The sequence below is a fragment of the Oryx dammah genome, unplaced genomic scaffold, assembly GCF_014754425.2.
Source record: "Oryx dammah isolate SB20612 unplaced genomic scaffold, SCBI_Odam_1.1 HiC_scaffold_14, whole genome shotgun sequence".
Lineage (NCBI taxonomy): Eukaryota > Metazoa > Chordata > Mammalia > Artiodactyla > Bovidae > Oryx > Oryx dammah.
In genome coordinates, this window is record NW_024070198.1 from 414,151 (window position 1) to 437,398 (window position 23,248).

The window sequence follows — 23,248 nt, forward strand, 5'->3', positions numbered from 1 at the left end:
ATAATGAAAAAGTTTGAAATATTGCAAGAATTACAAGATGTGACACAGAGACATGAACTGAGGCAAATGCTGTTGGAAAAATGGCTCTGATAGACTTGTTCATTGTATTTTCTTTTTCTTGGGTGTATAATGGTAGTTCTTTTTTTAAGTTTTTGAGGAACTTTCATACTGTTTTTTATAGTGGCTGTACCAGTTTACATTCCTACTAGTAGTACTCAAGGTTTGCCTTTCCTTCATATTCTCAACAACACTTGTTAGTTTTTCCTATCAAATTGTCTGACTTCTTTATATGTTTTGAATATTAACCCTTTACCAGATACATTGATTTGCAGCAGGTATTTTCTCAGAATCACACTGTCTTGTTTTTGGAGCAGGGGGGCTGTACCACATGGCTTGCTAGATCTTAGTTCCCTGATCAGGGATTGAACTCTGGCCCATGTCAGTGAAAGCACTGAGTGCTAACCACTGGACCACCAGGGAATTCCCAAGAACCAAACTGTTTTGATTAATGTAGCTTTGGAATAACTTTTGAAACTAGGAATTGTTAGACTTCCAACTTTGTTCTTTACCAAGATTGTTTGGACTATCTAGGGTCCCTTCAACTTCCTTATGAATTTTAGGATCAGTCTGTCAGTTTCTGCAAGCCAGTGTCCACCTGGGATTTTGGTAGAAATTATGTTGAATCTGTAGATTAATTTCAGTTCTCCTAATTTTATTCTCATGGCTTTCCTTTGTATAGTATTTAGCAGTTTATAATTACCTATAATTTGCTTATCTGAGAAAGGATATGATTGCAGTGTGAAATAATGAATGAGAATGAGAATATAAACATAGACTAAATTATATAATTCTAGAATATTAAAACTGGGAGATATAACTTGAATTTTAATAGGAGTTCTATTAGGATTTTTTTTCAGATAGTTATTTCCTTAGTGTTTGGTAAATTTATTAAACTGTTCAATCACAATGGGTTTATAGATTAGTACTAAAGATAGAGTTGGATAATTTTAGAATCAGTGTTCCAAATTTAAAAAATTTTCCTCCAAGACAATCATGCCTAATTTAAATTAAAAAACAAAACAAAATAAAAATCCAAAACCAACCCTCACTGAATATACTGAAGTTTACCAAATATATCAGTTTTAAATTGTTTTTCTGTTATGTTTAACCAGTAAGTAGGAAGAGGTTTGGTGGGCAAAAGAAAATGCCAATTTACGAATTCCTTATATTTAATTAATTATATGCCAGCAAAGGTCTGTATAGTCAAAGCTGTGGTTTTTCCAGTAGTCATGTATGGATGTGAGAGTTGGACTATAAAGAAAACTGAGTGCTGAAAAATTGATGCCTTTGAACAGTGGTGTTGGAGAAGACTCTTGAGAGTCCCTTGGACTGCAAGGAAATCAAACCAGTCCATCCTAAAGGAAAAATCAGTCTTCCATGTTCATTGGAAGGAAGGTCTGATGCTGAAGCTCCAATACTTTGGCCACCTAATGTGAAGAACTGACTCATTGGAAAAGACCCTGTTGCTGGGAGGGATTGTGGGTAGGAGGAGAAGGGGACAACAGAGGATAAGATGGCTGGTTTGCATCACCGACTCAATGGACATGAGTTCGGGTGAACTCCGGGAGTTGGTGATGAACAGGGAGGCCTGGTGTGCTGTAGTCCATAGGGTCGGAAACAGTCAGACATGACTGAGTGACTAAACAGAACTGAATTATATATAATTATTTCTTATATAAATATAAGGAGTTTATTCATATAAATATATTTATAGGAATTTATTACATTTAAGGAATTTATTGCATATAAATATGTAAATTCCTTATATAAATTCCAGACATTAATTAATTAAATCTTTTGGTTGCACTGTGTAGTATGTGGGGTCTTAGTTCCCTGACCAGGAATCAAACCCATGCCCTCTGCATTGGCAGCATAGAATCTTAAGCACTGGACTGCCAGGGAAGTCCCAGGAATTCCTTGTTTTTAAATGACTGTCAACAATTATACTGTTATTTCCTTGATCCCAAGATGGTATAGATAAGACTCACTTTGATTTAATAACAAAAGATTTAAGATAATTTGTAACAAAAAAGAAACAAAATAGGAGGTATAACAGCAAGCAGTCAAGAGAGGAGGAGTATAGAGTGACCTTGGAAAAGAGAGTATTTTCAACTGGCAACAGGGCAAATAGGTAGAAAACCAAGAAGCAGAGCATTTTTTTAACTAGTTCATGAAAGGTGACTGTAAGTTTATGTAAGGAGCATATATATAGGCAGGTGGAGTGTATTTTAGCTTAAAGTATCAGACTTGAGACAAGTAAATATATCAGCAGCTTGCTTTGGGACTTTCTGCTTTGTTCAAGTAGCGTCCTTAGTGCTCAACTATTAAGTGAATGAATGGTTGTTTAATTTTCCAGCTTTATATTGACTTTTTAAACATGTGCTGTATAGCTCTGGGGATTATTATGTTTATTGGACTTCCCTGTTGGCTCAGGCAGTAAAGAATCTGCCTGCAGTGCAGGAGATTTGGGTTCAATTTCTGGGTGGGGAATATCCCCTGAAGAAGAGAATGGCTAACCACTCCAGTATTCTTACCTGGAGAATTCTGTGGACAGAGAAACCTGTTGGGCTACAGTCCTTGGGGTCACAAAGAGTCAGACATGACTGAGAGACTAACACTTAAAATATTAACTGCAAATAATTGAAATACAATTTGTAGAAATTCACCTGAAATTTCTTTTAAAACATGTAATTCAAGATTTTAGTTGATTTATACTCGTCATTTTCTCCCTCTCCTCATGTCTTCCAGGTTACTTTCCTTTAAAAAAAATTAAGTATCTTTTTTGTTACCTGTTTAGATATTTTCAAGGTGGCACTGTTAACTCTTGATTTACAAACGTCTTTGTAACTGATCAAGACTGGGTAGTGGGTTGAGATTGGAGACATTCTCAGATCTCTTTACATTCTAGCTTTAACTAGTAAAGTAGAAGTAAACAGACATGCCTGAAATGAATACAGCATTGTAAATCAACTATACTTCAATAAAAAATAAATGAATAAGTAAAATTAAGTAAGTAGAGAAAGAGAGAATATAAAGGAGTCTCATTGAAACTAGTTAGCCTTAATCTGTAGGTGAAATCTAGATTTTTCATATGTGAAATTTAATTTAGCTCAGAAAATACATCCCTGGATAGTAGAATGGTGAAGTTTTGAGAATCCTTTTTTGGGGATTCTATAAACATTTCCTAGTTGGTAGTTTTGGAGAAGGCAATGGAAACCCACTCCATTACTCTTGCCTGGAAAATCCCATGGGTGGAGGAGCCTGGTAGGCTGCAGTTCATGGGGTGGTGAAAAGTCGGACACGACTGAAGTGACTTAGCAGGAGCAGCAGTTGGTAGTTTACATGACTGCTGCTGCTGCTAAGTCGCTTCAGTCGTGTCCGACTCTGTGCGACCCCATAGACGGAAGCCCACCAGGCTCCCCCGTCCCCGGGATTCTCCAGGCAAGAACAATGGAGTGGGTTACCATTACATGACTGGGTATTTGAAAATTCTTCTAATTTATTTTTGTATTTAATTTTATCACATTATTTATTTTCTCAATTTCATCTTTTCATTGCAAGATAAGTGACACATGACATTGTGTATGTTTGAGCTGTACAGCGTGCTGATTTGATAAATTTATATATTGCCATCTTATTGCCATATAGTATTAGCTAATACCTCTGTCACTTTGAAAATCCTCTTTTACATGTATTTCTGGGCATAGAGAACATGAGTACTTTTTAAAAAATCACTTTCTGGATATGATTAACTGTCCTTATAAAAATAATTTTTCTTGTAGTCAAATGTAATTTTGGTATATATATATAAAGTGTTTTTCTTCTGTTCATAGTAATACTTTGTTCAAGATAAATTGTTTTTCTTTAAATAGGCTGCTAAGTGTATGTAAAAAGAACACTGTACTATTTGGATTTTTTGAATAAAGTGAAGCATTTGAGATAGAGAGTAATTAGCCATATCATACTGAAAGTTATAAAATACCATTTTCTAAAGCAATGTATTCTTAATGCTTCTTAAAAATATTTAATTAAAAATTAATGAAATACATCACTGTATGGTTCAGATGCCAAAAAGTATAGAAACATATACTGCAAGAAGTCACCCTCCCCACACAGGATATTACATTAATAGTGATTTTTTTTTTCCTCACCAATGTATCCTTCCAGAGATATTTGTTCCTATATTGCAAAACCATCTACTTTGAACACTGTTCTGTATCTTGCTTTTTTTCTGTTTAACGTATCATGGAGATTTTTCCATAGTGGCATTACCAGCTGTCTGTACTGGATCTTTTGACTTGTTTCCAGTCTTTTGCTATTACGAATAACGTTAGAAATGAATGACTGGAGACCTTCCTCATTTCACCAGTGTGCTAGGCTATTTATGGAATAAGTGCCTAGAGGGGAATTGAGCTTGTATGCATTTATAATTGTGGTAGATACTGGCAATCTGCTTGATACAAAGCAGTGATTTTGAACCAGGTCAGTTCAGTCGCTCAATCGTGTCCAACTCTTTGCAATCCCATGAACTGCAGCATGTGACTATTGCAGCATTCTAACTAACTATTGCTTCTTAACCTGCATACAGATTTCTCAGGAGGCAGGTCAGGTAGTCTGGTATTCCCATCTCTTTAAGAATTTTCCACAGTTTGTTATGATTCACACAGTCAAAAGCTTTGGCATAGTGAATAAAGCAGAAGTAGATGGTTTGAACCAGGGGCAGTTTAACTTCCCCGGGAGTCATTTGGCAGTGTCTGGAGATACTTTTCCATGGGGATGGTTTTGATCCCTGTCTCCTGTACAATGTCACGAACCTCATTCCATAGTTTATCAGGCATTCTGTCTATCAGATATAGGCCCTTAAATCTATTTCTCACTTCTACTGTATAATAATAAGGGATTTGATTTAGGTCATACCTGAATGGTCTAGCGGTTTTCCATACTTTCTTAAATTTAAGTCTGAAATTCGTAATAAGAAGTTCATGATCTGAGCCACAGTCAGCTCCTGGTCTTGTTTTTGTTGACTGTATAGACCTTCTCCATCTTTGGCTGCAAAGAATATAATCATTCTGATTTCGGTTTTGACCATCTGGTGATGTCCATGTGTAGAGTCTTCTCTTGTGTTGTTGGAAGAGGGTGTTTGCTATGATCAGTGCATTTTCTTGGCAAAACTCTATTAGCCTTTGCCCTGCTTCATTCCGCATTCCAAGGCCAAATTCGCCTGTTACTCCAGGTGTTTCTTGACTTCCTACTTTTGCATTCCAGTCCCCTAGAATGAAAAGGACATCTTTTTAAGGTGGTAGTTCTAAAAGGTCTTGTAGGTCTTCAAAGAACCGTTCAACTTCAGCTTCTTCAGCATTACTGGTTGGGGCATAGACTTGGATAACTGTGATATTGAATGGTTTGCCTTGGAGATGAACAGAGATCATTCTGTTGTTTTTGAGATTGCATCCAAGTACTGCATTTCGGACTCTTTTGTTGACCATGTTGGCTACTCCATTTCTTCTGAGGGATTCCTGCCCGCAGTAGTAGATGTAATGGTCATCTGAGTTAAATTCACCCATTCCAGTCCATTTTAGTTCGCTGATTCCTAGAATGTCGACATTCACTCTTGCCATCTCTTGTTTGACCACTTCCAATTTGCCTTACTTCATGGACCTGACATTCCAGGTTCCTATGCAATATTGCTCTTTACAGCATCCGACCTTGCTTCTATCACCAGTTACATCCACAGCTGGGTATTGTTTTTGCTTTGGCTCCATCCCTTCATTCTTTCTGGAGTTATTTCTCCACTGATCTCCAGTAGCATATTGGGCACCTACTGACCTGGGGAGTTCCTCTTTTAGTATCCTATCATTTTGCCTTTTCATAGTGTTCATGGGGTTCTCAAGGCAAGAATACTGAAGTGGTTTGCCATTCCCTTCTCCAGTGGACCACATTCTGTTAGACCTCTCCACCATGACCCGCCTGCCCTGGTTTGCCCCATGGGCATGGCTTAGTTTCATTGAGTTAGACAAGGCTGTGGTCCTAGTGTGACTGGATTGACTAGTTTTCTGTGAGTATTGTTTCAGTGTGTCTGCCAAATTCAGACTTAAATTGAAGAAAGTAGGGAAAACTGCTAGACCATTCAGGTATGACCTAAATCAAATCGCTTATGATTATACAGTGGAAGTGAGAAATATATTTAAGGGCCTAGATCTGATAGATAGAGTGCCTGATGAGCTATGGAATGAGGTGTGTGACATTGTACAGGACACAGGGATCAAAACCATCCCTATGGAAAAGAAATGCAAAAAAGCAAAATGGCTGTCTGGGGAGGCCTTACAAACAGCTGTGAAAAGAAGAGAAGCAAAAAGCAAAGGAGAAAAGGAAAGATATAAGCATCTGAATGCAGAGTTCCAAAGAATAGCAAGAAGAGATAAGAAAGCCTTCTTCAGCAATCAGTGCAAAGAAATAGAGGAAAACAACAGAATGGAAAAGACTAGAGATCTCTTCAAGAAAATTAGAGATACCAAGGGAACATTTCATGCAGAGATGGGCTCGATAAAGGACAGAAATGGTCTGGACCTAACAGAAGCAGAAGATATTAAGAAGAGGTGGCAAGAATACACAGAAGAACAGTACAAAAAAATCTTCACAACCCAGATAATCATGATGGTGTGATCGCTCATCTAGAGCCAGACATCCTGGAATGTGAAGTCAAGGGGGCCTTAGAAAGCATCACTACGAACAAAGCTAGTGGAGGTGATGGAATTCCAGTTGAGCTATTTCAAATCCTGAAAGATGACGCTGTGAAAGTGCTGCACTCAATATGCCAGCACATTTGGAAAACTCAGCAGTGGCCACAGGACTGGAAAAGGTCAGTTTTCATTCCAATCCCAAAGAAAGGCAATGCCAAAGAATGCTCAAACTACCACAGAATTGCACTCATCTCACACGCTAGTAAAGTAATGCTCAAAATTCTCCAAGCCAGGCTTCAGCAATATGTGAACCGTGAACTTCCTGATATTCAAGCTGATTTTAGAAAAGGCAGAGGAACCAGAGATCAAATTGCCAACATCCGCTGGATCATGGAAAGAGCAAGAGAGTTCCAGAAAAACATCTACTTCTGGTTTATTGACTATGCCAAAGCCTTTGACTGTGTGGATCACAATAAACTGTGGAAAATTCTGAAAAAGATGGGAATATCAGACCACCTGACCTGCCTCTTGAGAAATCTGTATGCAGGTCAGGAAGCAGCAGTTCGAACTGGACATGGAACAACAGACTGTTTCCAAATAGGAAAAGGAGTACGTCAAGGCTGTATATTGTCACCCTGCTTATTTAACTTCTATGCAGAGTACATCATGAGAAATACTGGACTGGAAGAAACACAAGCTGGAATCAAGATTGCCGGGAGAAATATCAATAACCTCAGATATGCAGATGACACCACCCTTATGGCAGAAAGTGAAGAGGAACTAAAAAGCCTCTTGATGAAAGTTAAAGTGGATAGTGAAAAAGTTGGCTTAAAACTGAACATTCAGAAAACAAAAATCATGGCATCCTGTCCGATCACTTCATGGGAAATAGATGGGGAAAGAGTGTCAGACTTTATTTTATTTTGGCTCCAAAATCACTGCAAATGGTGATTGCAGCCATGAAATTAAAAGATGCTTACTCCTTGGTGGAAAAGTTATGACCAGCATATTGAAAAGCAGAGACATTACTTTGCCAACAAAGGTCCGTCTAGTCAAGGCTATGGTTTTTCCAGTAGTCATGTATGGATGTGACAGTTGGACTGTGAAGAAAGCTGCATGCCAAAGAATTGATGCTTTTGAACTGTGGTGTTGGAGAAGGCTCTTGAGAGTCCCTTGGACTGCAAGGAGATCCAACCAGTCCATTCTGAAGGAGATCAGCCCTGGGATTTCTTTGGAAGGAATGATGGTAAAGCTGAAACTCCAATACTTTGGCCTCCTCATGTGAAGAGTTGACTCATTGGAAAATACTTTGATGCTGGTAGGGATTGAGGGCAGGAGGAGAAGGGGATGACAGAGCTTGAGATGGCTGGATGGCATCACTGCCTCGATGAACGTGAATCTGAGTGAACTCCGGGAGTTGGTGATGGACAGGGAGTTCTGGCGTGCTGCGATTCATGGGGTCTCAAAGAGTCAGACACGACTGAGCGACTGAACTGAGCTGAACTGGAGATACTTTTGGTTGCCACAGTTTTGGGATAGTCTGTTTTCCTGGTATGTTTGAGACCTGATTTTAGTGAACTCTTCAGATCCATTGTTCATTTTCCCATGAGTAAACATGCTCTTTGTTCATCAGATACATTTCAAATACCTTTTTTTTTCCTGTTAGTCTTTTGATATTTGAATGGCAAAAACACTATCAACATTTTAAAAAGCATATTGTATGTGGTAGATTAAGTTTTAGTTGGAAATGCCTTCCCTTGTTACCAGTTATTCAAGGATTCTGCCATCTTGAGGTGGGAAGGCTTTTTATTTTGTTCACTTTGATCTTTGATGTATTTGGGTTATTATTAATATTTTAGTATACATTTAAATACAACCTATTTTTTTCCAGATCCCCACTTAATGAATGATACTAACACCATTTAATAATCATCCATCTTTTTTTACTGGTTTAAAATACCATTATCACATACAGGCTTCTCATATGTTTTTGATTCTATAATATGTTTTAATTGAATTATTATCCTGAAGAGATATCTCTATTCCTGTGTTCATTGCAGCATTATACACAGTAGCCAAGATGTGGAAACAGCCTATCTGGTAGCAACCTAAGTGTTCGTCTACAGATTTATGGACATAGAAAGTGTGGTTCTTTACACAGTGTAATATTATTCAGCCATTATAAAGAGGGAAGTCCTGCCATTTGCAACAGCATGGATGAAACCATGCAATAAGTGCAATAAACCAAAGAAAGACAGATACTCTGTGGTGGCACTTACATTTGTAGTCAAAAACAGAAACTCAAAAGACAAAGCTGATTTCATACAAACAGAAAATGGAATGGGGCTTTCTAGGGACTTGGGGAAGGGAGAAATGAGGAGATCAGAAGATACAAACTTTCAGTTATAAGATAAAATTCTTATAAGCTAATGTATAGCATAGTGACTAAAAGTGTGCTAAGTCGCTTCAGTTTTGTCCAACTCTTTGTGACCCTGTGGACTGTAGCCTGCCAGGCTCCTCTATCCATGGGATTCTCCAGGCAAAAATATTGGAGTGGGTTGCCATCTACTCCTCCAGGGGATCTTTCTGACCCAGGGATTGCAGCTGTGTCTTTTATGTCTCCTGCATTTGCAGGTGGGTCCTTTACCAGCAGTGTCACCAGTTAATAATACAATATTCTTGAAATTGGCTAAGAGTAGATCTTATATACACACTAAAAATTAGTTAACTGTATGAAGTGGTGCATGTGTTTATTTTCTTGATCTTAGTGATCATTCTACTGTTTAGGTTTAATTCAGTTGCTTAGTTGTGTCTGACTCTTTGAGACCCCATGGACTGTGGCACACCAGGCCTCCCTGTCCAACCCACTCCAGTATTCTTGCCTGGGAAATCCCATGGACAAAGGAGCCTGGTAGGCCACAGTCCATGGGGGTCTCAAAGAGTGAGACATAACTGAGCAATTAACACTTTCACTTTTCCATATAATCTCTTTTACATTTTATCTTATAAGTACTTTGCACATAAGGTTCATGCCTTCTGTTTATTCCTTTGTTTTATTTCTTAACTTGATTTATAAATGGAGTCTTACATTTTCTAGTCAGTTGTTTGTATATATGAAAGGTTGTTTTCTATTTATTAATTTGTACTGTCACCATTTCAGGTTTTTATTGTTTGTGTTAACTTTTTTAATTGATTTTTCCAATTATATAACCATTATGTACAAAGGGTAATATTTTTTTCCTCCTTTTCAAATTATGCCTCTTATTTCTTTGTAATCTATTTGGATTTGCTAGAAGCTCTGGAACAATATTAGGTAATAATAATGATAAAAGGTATTGTAGTAGAGTAGTTTTTGTGGAAGTTTCTTCTATTTTAAGACAGATACTTCCTTATTTCATTTTTAAACTTGAGACGAACTTTTGATGGATTGAAATGGATAATTTTTTCATATTGGAAATACTTAACTATCTTTTTAGAGAGTTTTCACCAGTAGTGGATATAAATATGCTAAATGCCTTTTCAGCATCATTGATATGACACTGTGATTCTCTTTTTTCATCTTAAATCCATTAGAATGAATTATATGAGTAAATCTTCCCATCTTTAGCCATCCTTTCATTGCTGGGATAAAACCCCCAGGGTTAAGGAGTATTCATTTTTAATATTCAGTATTTTTTCTGACAGGTTTATCATGTTCATTCTGATAGCTATGAGACAAAAAACCAGCACTATGGAAGAAGCTTAACAAAAGAAACTCTAAAGGATGGTAAGGATTAAAAAACCATACTTCAGTGCTTTTTATTACTATATAATTAATCAGAATAATTCTAAAGTGATTTCAATTTTAATTCTTCTTTGGTGTAGTGATTCAATTCTCAATACTGTCTTAACATATATACTTCTAAAATGTGTATGGCCAAGATATTATAAAAGCAATGATAACAGACTTCCATATATAATGTCCTGTTAAAGTTTATTATTAACTGTATCCAGGATGAGGAAGAAGTTGAGTAGTGTAAATAGTTGAAAAAATGTTTATGCTTACAAAATACTCATCTATGATGTCCTCTTAACAATTGACATTTCCCTTGGTAAACTTAACCAATAGCAAGATAACATTCAGATTGGCTCTATATTAAAATATTTCTCAGGCCAATATGAATATATATTTTTAGCAGTTTTTATACCAAAGTAGGGGAACAGCAAAAATCAAATTTCATGAATTCCCAAATATGATAAAATATGCATAAATAATTTTAAAATAGGCCTAATATGATAGGTTAAAACATTAAATCTCAGTATTGAATAACATACTTAACTTGGACTACTGCTAGTCTCCAAAGTGAGCTCACCTTTTGTGAAAAGGCTGGTTTAATTAGTATTGTTGAGAACATAAAAAATTAAGTACAGTTATGATTTGGTATTTTGGTAGTGGGCTAGTGACATAATTGAAAATGGTTATGCTTTGACTTTAGGTTCTAGATTAGTTCATGATTCTAAAAACATATAGTCTTACTATAAAATTCCTCATAATAGCAAATGAAGCAAATCTTGGAATCCTATTCCTTAAGAGAATATATATAGAGAGAGGGCACTATACTAGTAGTCTACCTGTAGTAAATTTTTTGTCTAAATAATGTATTTTTCTTTACTTAAGTGTCATTTGTATGTTTTCTAAGAAGAACATCTTCACCAGAAATTAAGTTGAGCTCCAAGATTCTGTGTTTAACTGGAATTCTTATCTGTTTACTTAATTGCAGGGGCTGATGGGAGAAAGTTTAAGAATTGTATCTAAGATGAAATTACTTCCCAAGTGATGGTTATTACATAATTTCATTATAATCCTAGTATTTTCCTTCTTATAGGAGTCTCCCATTTTTTTCATAATGGATTCTGCTTAAGAAGAGATGCTATTGCTGCCAGTATTCAGAAGATTGAGAAAATTCTCCAGTGGTTTGAAAGCCAGAAGCAGCTTAACTTTTATGCAAGTTCATTACTGTTTGTTTATGAAGGTTCATCTCAGCCAACTACTACAAAATTGAATGACAGGACTTTGGCAGAAAAGTTTTTGTCCAAAGGTCAGCTCTCAGACACAGATGTACTGGAGTACAATAATAACTTTCATGTGTTAAATTATACAGCGAATGGAAAAATAGAAGCTTCAGTGGGTAAAAGCTTGTCCAAAATGTATGCTTGTCACAGAAAAATGTATTCCAAAAAGCATCACAGTCAGACTTCATTGAAAGTTGAAAATATAGAGCAAGACAATGGGTGGAAAAGCATGTCACAGGAGCGTTTAAACGGAAATGTACTTTCCCAACTGGAAAAAGTTTTCTACCATCTTCCCACTGGTTGTCAAGAGACTGCAGAAGTAGAAGTGAGAATGATAGACTTTGCTCATGTGTTCCCTAGCAACACAGTAGATGAGGGATATGTTTATGGGTTGAAGCATTTAATTACTGTACTGCAGAGCATATTAGACAATTGAATCTTTTACTGCAGTCTTTTAAAGGGGTGGGGCAATGGTAACAAAGAGCAGCAGTTAATAACTCTGCACTTGTAATGCTGTGTAAAAAATTTGTATTGTGAGTCTACATTTTGTCTTTATACTTTTGGTAGAAGAGTTAACTTTTTTATAATCTTACTCAGGAAAACTAATTATTTGTTCATTAGAAAACTATAAAGAGTAAAGAAACTTAGGAATGTTATGCAGGGAATGTGGTGGTACGTGGCTTAAATGTCTGTTGGCTCAAGCAAAATGCAAACCATTATTCAGTCATAATGAGTTTAGTTTGTTTTCTGTAGCCATTTATCATGAAACCTCTGTCTACCTGGCCATAGTGAGCCATATCTATAACTCATTACATTATTAAAACACTTAAAAAAATGTAGAAAGCATAGGCTGATATCCTTAGTATTGCTATGTATGAAGTTATTAAAACTGGAGAGAATTCTAGAGAAAAAAGTTATTCTTTAGGTTTTGTATTAAAAGTTCAAACCAGCATATAAAAAGGTGCTTCTTAGTAAAATGATTTAGAATTATTGCATTCCAAAAGCAGATTTTTTTCCTTTCATTTTCACTTATATACATACTTCACGAAAAAGATCATTGAAATGGATAAAAACAACAACAACAAAAGTCTTAAGGGCACTTATTAGTCTTGCCAGGGTTAGGGAAAAGAGAAGATATTTGCCAGGAACAAAATATTTTTCTTTTAAAATGTTTAATTTATGGGAAAATTGGAATATGTATTTACTACATTGTGACAAGTATTTATAAACCGTAAAGTACCTTGCCTTTTACTCTGTAGCTTCAAAAAGATGGATGATTGAAGCTCTTTTTGTTTCCCGTTTAAATTACTCATTTTGAGGTTTTTCTTTTATAATTCATGTATTTATATGTGCTCTTTTAGTTAAGCAGTGGTATGACTGTATGTTGCTGAAAAGTGTTTTTCAGAATTCTAATAAGCAGTAAAGGACAACATTCAGTTGTCAAAAATACCATGTGTAAATTAGTACGTCATACAGATCTTGGTGCGTATCTAAATTCATGCTTCTGTTTCATTCTTACTCAAAACAGTTTTATATCATATTCAAGAGAGAGATTATAATTTAATTTCATGAAAGGGGCAGTGCTGATTTTCTTGGAAAAAGTAGATCTGTAAGTATTATCTCTGTTTCACATTCACCACCTTTAAAAAAAAAAAAAACTAGTTCTTATCAGAAACATTTAAAACTTTGAAATTAAATTTGCAAAAATGTTAAATGTTTGTTTTATTGAACTTTGATTTACCAGCAAAATGTCTTAAGTAGTTAACAGTCTTGTCATATTCTTGGAAGTTGTTTCAGAGTTGTGAACTGTTAGACTCTTTCCCTTTCTTTCCCCCTCAGAATTAAAATACCCTTTTTTAGTGTGAAGGAAAGTATCACAGTTTTATCTCACCTTCCCAACCCTCTCTCTGAATGTACTTTTGTAATCATCTGAGCACAAAGAGAAGTATGAAATTAATTCTATGCTTAGTAAATTTATTAAGCTTGTATACCTTTAAAATTCACATGCATTTATTATAGCAAAATTTGATTATTTTACATTTTTTATTTAGGGTCAGTGTAGGTATTTTCCATAAGGACTTCATATGTTTGCCTATTGCCTAGATGGGTATTGCTGTAGCTTCTTTTGTGGGGATGAAATTCAAGTCATAGTGAATAGAAATTTTGTTTTGCTTTTTTCGTCCTACAATGTGGACTTTTGTTGTTGTTGTTACTTGGATAGTGATTCAGTAAATCTTAAGCTCAGATAATTAAACACTATTTTGAATCTTAACAAGATACTTTTTAGTATGGGATAGTATCAACCTGTTATAATGAATTAATAAATTTAAGTATTATCATATTTTTTGTGCATTTTAGCTCAATAAAATGTGAATCTGTTGTTCCAGATTTTCTTTATCCATATTTAGAAATGATAGATCTGTAAAATCAATGTCTTACCTTTTTGATAGATAATGTTTTGTTTTTATAAAACGAGAAATACTTTTATCTTTTGTTCTTCAGGGAAGGGATTCACCTTTTATTCTGTTTACATTATTTTTTTAATCACTGTTATTCATTTGGTGTTATTTTATAAGTAAGCTTACATGTAAGAGAACAAGTACTGGTTTTTGTTTATCTACATATGACTGTTTTATTGTCTAGTCCAGTCATTTAACATTATGCTGAAATTTATCACTGTGGGGATGAAAGATCACTAGTCACCAAGCATATTTAAACATTTAAATGTTTAAGAAATAATAATAAGGATATAGTTTGGGTTAATAGGATTACCATAGTTTCTTCTCCCTAGGAATCATAAATAATGATTTTTGTGTATTTCTTATGAAATGCACTCATGAAAAAGACTTTAATTATGGATAGTGAATAATACATTTCTCTAATAAAAATTTAAATTGTATAATAGTTTTATAATAAAGTATTTACAGTAATCAGTATTTTAATATGGATAAAAGTTGCATAGATTCAGATAAATTTAAAATTGATGATAAATGCTAAATATTTTATCTAAATAGTTTTTCAAGAAACAGTTGTGAAAATGTGTGTATTAAATGACTCTAAACTGGAGCATGTGGTATTTTCAACTCTGTATTCATTATTTGTTTAATGTGTCTGGAAATTGTACTTTCTGTGCCTATTTACACTACAATTTGCTATTGTGGGGCTTTATATTGTGTTCAACTGAATAAGATTTTTTTTTTAATTGAGTATAATTTACTGTTTTATGATTTCCAAGATGATCTTCGTATCTCTGTACCATATATATATATGTATTATATATCAAATTTATAATGTAACTTAAGATAAAATTAATTTTCAGAGATATTTCAGTTGCAGTTTTCTTATTTCATGCAACTGAAAACACTTTTGTTTCTAGGATTTGGAATATTAAAGAACATGTAGGCTGAAAAAAAGTGGTAGAACAATGAAAGAATTTTATTTGTGAAATCATTACAGAAATTTTGTCCACTATTTTAAAGCATTGTCATCATTTTAGTACCATCTGCTCTTAGTAGTTTGGCATTTGATACTGTAAAATTTGATTTGCTTTAAAAATTGTTTACAGTGCTTTGTAATAATCTTCCTTATCCAGTGCCTTTAACCTTGATTTGATATATTTGTAGCCTTGGTTATCCTTCCTTACATCCTGTAATATTTTCATAGCCTACACTTAAATTTAAAAAAAGTCAGTTTGGTCAAGTGAAGAAGTAGCAATTATCTGCCAGTGCTTTGGGAAAATAAGTAATGTTGTCTATGGAGGCCAGGCATCTTAGTTCATTCAGAAATATAAATGGGACAAACATTTTTAACCCCTGAATATATAGTTGTGATCTAATCAGACAAAGCCCTAATATTTCCAGCATTCTGTCTAGATTGACTGGGTTCAGGGCTAAATGAAAATAGAGATATGGAGAAATGCTTATTTAAAGGTAATAGTTAACTAACATTCAACTTCATGGAAAGATAAGTAATTGAGTTGAGATGAAGCAACTAACAATATGTTAGAGGGTAAAAATAATAGTTTGCAGCATTGTAACCTCTATTTGACATTTGCGTTCAGCTGTAATTATTGATAGCATTAAAAGGCCTTAATTTTTCTTGCTGGTAAAGGTACGTGTACTTAGACTGATCATTTAGAGTAGTATTTTAACATAGTATTACTGTGAAAAATATTCCATTACAAATTCACAAGCAAATTACTGCACATTTAAAAAATTGTACTTTTCAATTTACTGCAAGTATTTTAGACCTCTGTTTTCAAATCATAGGTATTTTAATTTGGCAATGAATATGAAATTACTTTTTGACTTAAATGGTCATATTACTAAAATGCTTGTTCATATTTTAGGAAGGTTGGAATCTCCATGTTTTTGGGTTTAATATTTAAAATCTTATTACTTATTTTGATAGTATTTAGTAAGAGGAAATAGTGCCCATGCAATTAAACAAATTAGAATATACTGTAAAGAATTGTTTTTTTTTAATTGTTGAAATTTGTCATCACTGGGGTTAAATTTTGGCCTGGTATTCACTTACAATATACATTAACACATTTAATTATGAAGTAAAATAGTCTTAAGTATGATGTATGATACACCTATATATAAATGAAAATGGTGTGCACAAAGACACTTTACTGTGGGAACTGAACTGGAAGATTTATGAAAGCATGTGAAATTGCACCTAAAATTGTGTTGTTAGTGACTATGCTAAATTTATTGTACTTGATGAATGAATGTATTTAGTCTAGTCAAAGTTACTTTGGTTTAAATGTCTAAACAATGTCTTTTTTAAAAAGTGTAATTTGTACTATTGATAAGGGGGGTATTCTTGGACTGCAGGGGTTGTTGTCAATGTGTGATTTGTGTTTTTATAGTGTCATCTAATGTGATATACCAATTTTTATATAAGTGATATTTAGGTAATTCTAATAACTGTATATTTGACCACTTATTAAAATGTTTTGCATTGGAGCTTTTTTTCAGTAATTGTGATATGCTCACAGACTCCTGGTAATTTGAAAATAACTTGCTAATTCAACAAATATTTGAGTACATGTTATATACCAAAAACTATAGGAATCATTGGGGAGTCAAAGATGATTAAGACAAAATATTAATAGAAGCATATGCACTGGAAATGAAAAAGTATGTAGACTATTTTGTATTAATATTTTTTTCTATCTTTGGAATCAGCCTAGTAGGAGGAATAGACCAGAAGAGAAAAATATTGACTTAACTGTGAAAATATATACTATAATTTAAAACTTCAGAAATAGGTAAGATATTTTTGCATGTATTTGAAACTTCATGAGTCACTTAGTCTTTCATTCATTAATTAAAGAGAGCACAATCTGACATCTGTCTACCCTGTATCATGCACTGTATTTGGCCTTGGAGATTCTAAAAAGTTGAATAAGGGATCTAGTACTTGGCCTCAAGATATGCACTGTCTGATAGAAGAAAAACATGTAAATGTGGGGAAAATGTTATTGGGGCTATGATGCATATTTATCAATACCCAGCAGAGATGGAGAAGGGGAATCAGTTCTGATGGCATGTAAGAGGGTGAACACTTCACAGCCATGCCTGCTGCTGTGCACTGTAGGGAGAAGTAGTGCTGTGTGAAGTGCACTCCTTCAGTATCTTTGGGATTGGTTTCAGGAGCCCCCACAGATACCAAATGCACAGGTCAAGCCCCTCATATAAAATGGCTAGTACAGTCAGCAGTCCACATTCATGGGTTTCAAATCCATAGATATAGAGGGCCTGCAAACCATATGTAAGAGGACACACCCAATTGAAACCTACAGTCTTTTTAAGACAGGCTCTTTAAGGGAGAAAAAAAAAAAAAAACTGCCTGCCTAACCACTGAAAACAATAGGGAATTCCACTGCCATGGTCTCCAAGTTATGGCTAAGTATAAGAACTAAATAGAGCCTGAAATGAAATAATAAATGAAAATAATAGTGGTATAATTAACAGTGAAAAGTAATCACTTGGAGATTTTTTAAAAAATGCAGATTCTGATTCAGCATGTTTGGATGGGGTTTGTGATATTCCTGATTCATGGACCACACTAAATAGCAAGGTTTTAAAAATGTTTTTGTGGAAGGTAGAGTGTATAGTGGAACTTTATCCAAGAAATAGAGCCATTTGAAAGCTAGGAGAGTTCTGAGAAAGAAAATGGTTTACAGTGTGAGAAAATAGAATCAACAAGAGTTCAAGGTAATGGCCATTCTGTCAGGCCATTAAACCTTCCTTTTGCAACAGATCTTAAGAATTCTGTAATCAAATCATAGACATTCATTTTCTATTATTTGCATGTGAATGTTGACTACTTTGCCAACTGAAGGAAACATCCTATATATGCTTGATAATTATGTTGTACTTGCCATCTAACAACATTCTAGAAGTGCTTTAGGCATAAATGACATGGTATCATTGGCTTAGATACTCTGAAATAGCCAGATCTGTGTGTTTCTAAGAGAAGTTAGTTAAAATTGTTATTTAAGTTAATATAATTTGACAAACTGCCTTGGGGTGGGCAGAAGAAAGTGATGAATGGTGGAAGAACCATGTGGACATGTTAGTCTATGGGAGAATAAAAGAGTATCACCTCACACATTTTGAAGAATATGAATTTAAGTTAAATATATAGGCTTAACTTACAGATTTTAGAGCTTGGATCCAGTTCAAAGAGTATCTTTGTTGTTGTAAATTTGTTTATGAAGCTATAATACAACTTTAAGTTCTCATCCATCTTAACTTCTGTTTTTCGCTCTAGTATGGTTGACTCTAACCCATTGTAGTTTGAGCAAGCTCTGGGAGTTGGTGATGGACAGAGAAGCGTGGTGTGCTGCAGTCCAAGGGGTTGCAAAGAGTAAGACAGAAAGAGTCAGACAGAGGCTGACTGAGTGACTGAACTGAACCCATCTAGGTTATGCCAGAGGCAGAGAAGACAGTCTAAGTTGCAGTAGCCTGACTACCCTGTCAGCAATTACTGCTGCAAACACCCCAAAATGTAAGTGGCATAAACAACCAACCATCTTTTATTATTTGTATGGATCTGCAAGTTAATTGAGTGGTTCTGCTAATCTTGGCTGGACTTGGGCACCTATAATCAGCTGGCAGGTTGCCTGAGCGGGGCCTAGTGAGGATGGGTGGTGAGCTAGTCCAGTCAGGCAAGTCCAGGCATTTTCTCTTAATAGTAGTTTCGGGTCCAAGAGATGATTGCTAAATCCTGAGTCAGTGAGGGAGGACTCTACAGAAAGACATGCCAGGAGGCCATAGTGCAATCAACAGCATGCTCTAATCTCAGACCAGCTCACATGGGGCCCCAGAAAATCAAGTCATGTCATGCCATTAATGGTCCATGGTTTTTTATCAGGAAGAAGTATTAGATCAGGTTCAGTTCAGTTCAGTTGTGCAGTTGTCTCTGACTCTGCGACCCCTTGGACTACAGCACGCCAGGCCTCCCTGTCTGTCACTAACTCCCAGAGTTTACTCATGTCCGTTGAGTCAGTGATGCCATCCAACCATTTCATCCTCTGTCGTCCCCTTCTCCTGCCTTCAATCTTTCCCAGCATCAGGGTCTTTTACGAGTCAGTTCTTCACATCAGGTGGCCAAAGTATTGGAGTTTCAGTATCAGTCCTTCCAATGAATATTCAGGACCGATTTCCTTTAGGATGGAAGGTTTGATCTCCTTGCAGTCCAAGGGACTCTCAAGAGTCTTCTCCAACACCACAGTTCAAAGCAGCAATTCTTCAGCACTCAGCTTTCTTTATAGTCCAGCTCTCACATCCATTCATGACTACTGGAAAAAACATAGCTTTGACTAGATGGACTTTTGTTGGCAAAGTAATATCTGTGCTTTTTAATATGCTGTCTAGGTTGATCATAACTTTTCTTCCAAAGAGCAAGCATTTTTTAATTTCATGGCTGCAGTCACAATCTGCAGTGATTTTGAAGCCCCCAAAATAAAGTCTGTCATTGTTTCCACTGTTACCCCGTCTATTTGCCATGAAGTGATGGGACCGGATGCCATGATCTTAGTTTTCTGAATGTTGAGTTACAAGCCAACTTCTTCACTCTTCTCTTTCACTTTCATCAAGAAGCTCTTTAGTTCTTCTTTGCTTTCTGCCATAAGGGTGGTATTATCTGCATATCTGAGGTTATTGATATTTCTCCTGGCAATCTTGATTCCACCTTGTGCTTCATTGAGTCTAATGTTTTTCATGATGTACTCTGCATATTGGTTAAATAAGCAGGGTGACAATATACAGCCTTGACATGCTCCTTTCCCTATTTGGAACAAGTGTGTTGTTCCATGTCTTGTTCTGTTACTTATGGCCTGCATACAGATTTCTCAAGAGGCAGGTCAGGTGGTCTGGTATTCCCATCTCTTTTGAGAATTTTCCACAGTTTGTTGCAATTCACACAGTCAAAGGCTTTGGCATAGTCAAAGCAGAAGTAGATGTTTTTCTGGAACTTTTTTGCCTTTTCGACGATCCGGTGGATCTTGGCAATTTGATCTCTTGTTCCTTTGCCTTTTCTAAATTCAGCTTGAACATCTGGAAGTTCATAGTTCACGTACTGTTGAAGCCTGGCTTGGAGAATTTTGAGCATTACTTTACTAGCTTGTGAGATGAGTGCAATTGTATGGTAGTTTGAGCATTCTTTGGCATTGCCTTTTCTTTGAGATTGGAATAAAAATGGACATTTTCCAGTCTTTTGGCCACTGCTGAGTTTTCCAAATTTGCTGACATATTGAGTGCAGCACTATCACAGCATCATCTTTCAGGATTTCAAATAGCTCAACTGGATTCCATCATCTCCACCAGCTTTATTCATAGTGATGCTTCCTAAGGCCCACTTGACTTTGCATTCCAAGATCTCTGGCTCTAGGTGAGTGATCACACCATCGTGGTTATCTGTGTCATTAATGTCTTTTTTTGTACAGTTATTCTTGCCACCCTTTCTTAATATCTTCTGCTTCTGTTAGGTCCATACTGTTTCTGTCCTTTATTGTGCCCATCTTTGCATGAAATGTTCCCATGGAATCTCTAATTTTCTTGAATAGATCTCTAGTCTTTCCTATTCTATTGTTTTCCTCTTATTTGCATTGATCACTGAGGAAGGCTTTCTTATCTCTCCTTGCTATTCTTTGTAACTCTGCATTCAGATAGGTATATCTTTCCTTTTCTCCTTTGCCTTTTGCTTGTCTTTTTTTCACAGCTATTTGTAAGGCCTCTGCAGACAACCTTTTTGCCTTTCTTTTTCTTGGGGATGGTCTTGATCACCACCTCCTGTACAATATCACGAACCTCCATCCATAATTCTTAAGGCACTCTTGTCTATCAGATCTAATCCCTTGAATCTATTTTTCACTTCCACTGTATAATTGTAATGGGTTTAAGTCATACCTGAATGGTCTAGTGGTTTTCCCTACTTTCTTCAATTTAAGTCTGAATTTGGCAATAAGGAGTTCATGATCTGAGCCATGGTCAGCTCCCAGTCTTGTTTTTGCTGGCTGTATAAAGCTTCTCCATCTTTGGCTGCAAAGAATAGAATCAGTCTGATTTCAGTTTTGACCATCTGGTGATGTCCATGTGTAGAGTCTTCTCTTGTGTTGTTGGAAGAGGGTGTTTGCTATGACCAGTGCATTCTCTGGCAAAACTCTATTAGCCTTTGCCCTGCTTTATTCTGTACTCCAAGGCCAAATTTGCCTGTTAGTCCAGGTGTTTCTTGACTTCCTACTTTTGCATTTCAGTCCCCTTAATGAAAAGGACATCTTTTCTGGGTTTTAGTTCTAGAAGGTCTTGTAGGTCTTCATAGAACCGTTCAACTTCAGCTTCTTCAGCATTACTGGTAGGGGCATAGACTTGGATTACTGTGATGTTGAATGGTTTGCCTTGGAAACATACAGAAATCATTCTGTCGTTTTTGAGATTGCATCCAAGTACTGCATTTTGGACTCTTGTTGACTATGATACCTACCCCATTTCTTCTATGGGATTTTTGCCCACAGTATAGATATAATGGTCATTTGAGTTAAATTCACCCATTCCAGTCCATTTTAATTCCTGGAATGTAGATGTTCACTCTTGCCATCTCTTGTTTGACCACTTCCAATTTGCCTTGATTCATGGACCTAGCATTTCAGGTTCCTATGTAATATTGCTTTTATAGCATCAGACTTTACATCCATCACCAGTCACATCCACAACTGGGTGCTATTTTTGCTTTGTTTCCATCTCTTCATTCTTTCTGGAGTTATTTCTCCACTGATCTCCAGTAGCATATCGGGCACCTACTGACCTGGGGAATTCATCTTTCAGTGACTTATCTTTTTGCCTTTTCACACTGTTCATGGGGTTCTCAAGGCAAGAATACTGAAGTGGCTTGCCATTCCTTTCTTCAGTGGACCACGTTTTGTCAGAACTCTATACCATGACCGTGCATATTGGGTGGCCCTACACAGCATGGCTCATAGTTTCATTGAGTTAGACAAGGCTGTAGTCCATGTGATCAGACTGGTTAGTTTTCTGCGCATGGTTTTCAGTGTGTCTGCCCTCTGATGGAGAAGGATAAGAGGCTTATGGAAACTTCCTGATGGGAGAGACTGATTGAGGGGGAAACTGGGTGATGTTCTGATGGGTGGGGCTTTGCTCAGCAAATCTTTAATCCAATTTTCTGTTGATGGGCGGGGCTTTGTTCCCTCCCTATTATTTGACCTTAGGCCAAACTATGGTGGAGGTTAAGGTCCCATGCAGGCACTGTTGCACTCAGTGTCCCCTACCCTGCAGCAGGCCTCAGCTGACCCATGCCTCTGCCAGAGACTGCTGGACACTCAAGGACAAGTCTGGGTCAGTCTCCTGTGGGGTGACTGCTCCTTTCTCCTGGGTCCTGGTGTGCACAAGGTTTTATTTGTGCCCTCTAAGAATCTGTTTTCCAGTCCTGTGTAAGTTCTCATGGCTCTATGGTAGATTAATGGCAACCTCCTCCCAGAGGGTTTATGCCATACCCAGGTCTACTGCACCCAGAGCCCCTGCCTCTGCAGGCCACTCCTCAGGGTATACTCAAACACAGTTCTGACTCAGTCTTTGTGGGGTCTCTGGGTCCTGGTGTGCACAAAGTTTGTTTGAGCCCTCTGAGTGTCTCTGGTGGTATGGGGTTTGATCCTAGACGGGTTTTGCCCCTCCTACCATCTTGCTGGGGCTTCTCCTTTGCCACTGGATGTAGGCTGTCTCCTCAAAGTTGTTCCAGTGCCTCCTAGCCACTGCTCCTGCTGTGGTGCTGCTCAGCAAGTTTTAAATATGCAATACATCAAATATCCAATGGATATATTATTATTATAGTCACCATGCTGTGTACATTATATCCCCATGAATGACTTTCTTTATGGCTGGAAATTGGTACTTTCTGAAATACAGAAAGCATTTCTGTAGTATGTA

At 36.3% G+C, this 23,248-nt stretch overlaps 1 protein-coding gene across 2 annotated transcripts in view; it reads left to right on the forward strand.

Moving 5' to 3' along the window:
• The window catches only part of IPMK (inositol polyphosphate multikinase), a 55,528-nt gene extending 38,763 nt beyond the window's left edge, over positions 1 to 16,765 (forward strand). For both annotated transcript variants that reach the window (XM_040254656.1, XM_040254657.1), the window contains exons 5-6: positions 10,425 to 10,506; positions 11,606 to 16,765. In XM_040254656.1, coding sequence (XP_040110590.1) covers positions 10,425 to 10,506; positions 11,606 to 12,228 — 705 coding nt within the window. In that variant the 3' untranslated portion in view covers positions 12,229 to 16,765. The remainder of the gene's footprint in view (positions 1 to 10,424; positions 10,507 to 11,605) is intronic.
• The last annotated feature ends 6,483 nt before the right edge of the window (positions 16,766 to 23,248 follow it).